This window comes from Epinephelus moara, chromosome 17 (genome assembly GCF_006386435.1).
Source record: "Epinephelus moara isolate mb chromosome 17, YSFRI_EMoa_1.0, whole genome shotgun sequence".
Lineage (NCBI taxonomy): Eukaryota > Metazoa > Chordata > Actinopteri > Perciformes > Serranidae > Epinephelus > Epinephelus moara.
In genome coordinates, this window is record NC_065522.1 from 20621849 (window position 1) to 20626415 (window position 4567).

The window sequence follows — 4567 nt, forward strand, 5'->3', positions numbered from 1 at the left end:
ATGAGCTGGAAAACAGTGACAGTTTCACAGTGTGAGTCTGTTCATGCAGGTTTCATCCTAATTTGCATATTAGCTGCTAAACATCATTCTGCTTCCTCATAAACTGGAGGGGGTGGTGACCTTTGTTTGTGTGTTTTTATTAAACTGGACCTACTTTTAAGTGTTAAATGTCATTTCTTTAAACTGACAGAAGTTATCAGACTCAGTGGGCCTCATGCAGCAACATTCTCTTAAATTCCTCTCATATTTTCTCTTAAAATCCTGGTAGGAGAAAAGTCAACTTCAGATGCACCTTAACCAACCTGCTCTTACCAAGGTGTGCTGAGTGATGAATCCCACTGTATCCTAGGTAACCGTGTGCTGAGTGATGAATCCCACTGTATCCTAGGTAACCTATTAGCATAGGTAACACCTCCTAAATACTGTGTAAGAGCAGGTGCTGTGCCGTGTGCAAATACTCTGGCACACGTCCATGAATGGGAGAGGTGCCACCCAAAAAGCCTGGAAGAGGAACTTCAGCAGTGGTGAAATGTTAAGTAAAATCAAAGTAAAGGTGATTTGTGAGTGTTGGAACAGGCGTTACAAGAAAATCAAAAACCCAGCAATGACAAATCATCTGTGATGCTGAGTAAATGTGGTGTCAGCAGCAGGGGTGGAGGAAGTATTCACATCCTAATAGCAGTGATGGCCAAATGAGGCCTCATGAACCACTGTCTTTATTTTCTGAAGCCTCCAGATGGCGCTGTCTGTTCAACAAAGGTTTGAAAGCACACTTCATTCCAAGTCCTTCAGCCTTCATTTTTAAATCAAGTCGAGTGCCATCTGGTGGGGTCAGAAAATAAAGACAGTGGTTCATAAGGCTTCATTTGGCCATCACATCCTAATAGTACTAATACACTGTAAGAATAATCTGCAAAAGTCCTGCAGTGAAAATAAAAGTTAAACTATGTGAACAATCAGGAAAATTAAGTGTTAAAGTAAAAGCACTCACTGCAGTAAAATAAAATCAGTTTGATAACATCAAAATAATGAACAGGATGAACAGCAGGTTCTCAAAGGAACCATGATTATTATTTTTTTGCATGAAAAATGACAAATGCTTTTTTTAAAAAAATAGTTCATTTCATTTTCTGATTAATCAAGTAACTGTTTTAGTTGCATTTGTATATTTTCATATGGTTCATGTGCAAAAAATCTTAATTTGTAAAGTAACTAGGAAGTTATCAAATAATTGTAGTGGAGTACACGCAGAAAGTGGCATGAGATTAAAATGCTCAAGTAAAATAGAAATACCTCAAAGTTATACTTAAGTACTCGACTAAATGTACTTAGTTACATTCCACTGCTGGTCAGCAGAGGGAAACACAGTGATTAAAATGAATAATTGTGTTTAAGAATTTAATAATCCAATTATAATTACTCTTAAACATAATAATCTAAATTTGATGATGTGACATTCATGCATGTTTTTAATCTCAAATTTATGTTGTGTGTTTTCACTGGACAATGTGAGGACTGTGAAAACCAGATGTTTTTGTCTTCAACTGAAATGTCTTCTTACCTGTAAAGCCCTGTGAGGCAAATTGTGATTTGTGATATTGGGCTTTATAAATAAAATTGATTGATTGATTGACCTTAGAGAGGAGCAAAATTAGGAAAACACTGCTGAATCTGAGAAGTCAGTGGGAACGAAAATGGAAGAAAATTTGTTTGCATATCAGCTTCTGCACGAGGCCCACTGTGTTCTGTTCACTGTGCACTGAAATGTCACTTTTGTCCAACAGAGCAAAGATGCAGTGGAGTCTGTTTGTGCTCCTTCTGATGGGTAAGTGATCATCTCACAGCATTTTTAAGACAGACAGCTCACCTTTCTTATCAATCAAAAGTTAAACAGGTGGACTCAGAGCCCCATTTGGTGTAAGCAGTGGGTGTGAGCTGGGTACTCATGATGTTGATTTAATGCTGTCTGCTCCATCACTGCAGTATTTCCTCTGTTATTAGGTCAGTGTTCCTTCTTCATGTGTCACCTCCATGAGTACCACTTTGTTGAAGAGAAGAAGACCTGGACTGAAGCCCAGCAGTACTGCAGAGAGCATCACACTGACCTGGCCACAGTGTCTGACATGACAGACATGGAGAGACTCCGTGACTCTGCACAGAATCAAGATGGAGCCTGGATTGGGCTTTACAGCGACCCTGAAAGAAATGAGAGAGGGATGTGGCACTGGCAGTGGTCTCTGCCAGGGCTGGAGTTCAATGATAGTGAGAGTAGATGGCAGAGAGGAGAGCCGAATGATTACGGTTCTAATAATGAGAAATGTGTGCAGATGTACAATCACAAATGGAACGATGTCCCTTGTTCTGAGATTCTTAAATTTATCTGCTATGATGGTGAGAATATGTAACTAATAATGTTATTATGTGTATACAGCAGATCATCCTGTCTAACAATAGTTTTCGTTGACATATACCTCCTCTTTTTGTGTGGGATTAAGTAGAAACTTGGCTTAAAGTCAAAAGTCAACAGTGTCAATTTGCTTTTTATTTTAAGTAACATTACTGGTAAGTGTGGTGATAAAATGTCTCTTTCTCTACATGCAGAAATGAATTCTAATCCAGTCCTACTTTTAATGATGTGATCCACCTTATTATATCACACACACTTTGATCTTGTAAACATGTGAACCTGCAGTGGATTCATTTTAATTTATCTCACGTTATTGTTTCACCTGTTTAAATAAGAAAAAAGGATTTTTATGAGATGAAATAACTTGTAAACAGTGTGTGTTTCTTAGTTTGTCTGTTTATCCCACAGAAAGGAAGCAATCCAACAAGAGATTCCATCTGATTGAAGACAAGATGAGCTGGCCACAGGCTCAGAGCTACTGCAGAGAACATCACACTGACCTGGTCAGTGGAGACCAACAGTTAGAGGACGACGAATTCAAGAGAGAGTATAAGTCAAACAAGTACGTGTGGATCAGCCTGTTCAGAGACTCCTGGAGGTGGTCAGATGGGAGCAGTTTCTCTTTCAGATACAGGGATCTGGAGTTATTCAGAGATGAAGACAGCAGCAAGAAATGTGCTGTGACTCTGCTGGATGGAAAATGGAGCTCCGACGAGTGTAATAAAACAAAACCCTTCTTCTGCTATGATGGTGAGTTTTGCAAAAGTCTGTCTAACAGCATTTGTTTGGTGCTACATATTTGTGTATGTATGTTGAATCCCTTTCAGTGAATATATTTATAATATATTATACACAGGATTTCACATTTGGATTCTGTCTAATTATTCCTTGAAGTAAAAATACATATGACCAGAAACAAAGCTGCCAGGTCTAAATTCAGTCTGTCATGTCACAACATGTAAATTACCTACACATCTGTTTTTGTGTCACAATAGATGGTTTCTTTAACTGTCCGGCTAAAGTGTCCACAAACTGTCCATTTCTTCCATGACAGATAATGTGATCCTGATCAAAGAGAGCAAGACCTGGGAGGAAGCCTTGAATTACTGCAGAGAGAAACACTGTGACCTGGTCTCCATCACCAACCATGACCAGCAGAGATGGGTCCAAGAGAAAGCCAAGAATGCCAACACTACCCACGTCTGGCTGGGACTGCGCTACACCTGCGTTATGGATTTGTGGTTCTGGGTCAATGACAATGTGGTCTGCTACCAGAAGTGGGCCTCAGAAGAAAAGACTGAGAGCTGTGACAGGGCTGCAGCCATGAGCAGAGAGGGGGAACATGAGTGGTATGAAAAGGCTGATACTGAAACATTTAATTTCATCTGCACTGTAAAGTAAGTTTCCCAGGTCAGTGGTCGAAAGCAGCAGAAAGATCCTAAATGTGGGAAAGATCATAGTTTGAGTTTTTAAAAAGTTACTTGGTTAAAGTGTATCTGTTATTCTGCGTTGTTGTTTTTGTGTGTGTGTTTGTGTGTGTGTGTATTTATCTATTATACATTTTTTAAAGGTCCAGTGTGTAGGATTTAGGGGACATAATGGCGCTAATGGACGATAACATTATAATTATGTTTTCCTTTTTGTATGATCACCTGAAGACAAGAATTGTGCTATTTGTTAGCTTAGAATGAGCCGTTAATATATCTACATAGGGGGTGGGTCGTTGTCCATGGCCATGTTGCACCACCATGTTTCTACTTGTGATGGCATATTAGCATCATCAATTAGCATAAATCCCCGCCCATGAATAGCCAATAACCACCATATAAGGAGGTGTAGGTGAATCCAGTCGACCTGTCAGTCATGGCGCAAAGAAAGAAAGAGAGAGAAAGAAAAAAGAATTTTTCCGAAGCGGAGATCAAAATAATTTTGGGTGAAGCTGAACATTTTATTTTCTTCAGTTAGTAGTGGTGTGACAGGGACAGGCAAAGCGAAGGCCTGGAGGGAGGTAACAGATGCTGTTAATGTTGTCTCCGTGGTACAAAGAACCATGTCAGAGGTGAAGCGTAAATGGTTTGATATGAAACTGGAGGCAAAGAAACGCATAAACACACACACAAAAATACAGCGGTCACCAAACAAACAGAAGATTCATTTGTG

At 39.5% G+C, this 4567-nt stretch overlaps 1 protein-coding gene across 1 annotated transcript in view; it reads left to right on the forward strand.

Moving 5' to 3' along the window:
• The window catches only part of LOC126404523 (macrophage mannose receptor 1-like), a 12838-nt gene extending 8792 nt beyond the window's left edge, over window positions 1-4046 (forward strand). The window contains exons 2-4 of the mRNA XM_050067797.1: window positions 2002-2391; window positions 2816-3157; window positions 3462-4046. Of these exons, the coding sequence (XP_049923754.1) occupies window positions 2019-2391; window positions 2816-3157; window positions 3462-3808 (1062 nt within the window). The 5' untranslated portion in view covers window positions 2002-2018 and the 3' untranslated portion in view covers window positions 3809-4046. The remainder of the gene's footprint in view (window positions 1-2001; window positions 2392-2815; window positions 3158-3461) is intronic.
• The last annotated feature ends 521 nt before the right edge of the window (window positions 4047-4567 follow it).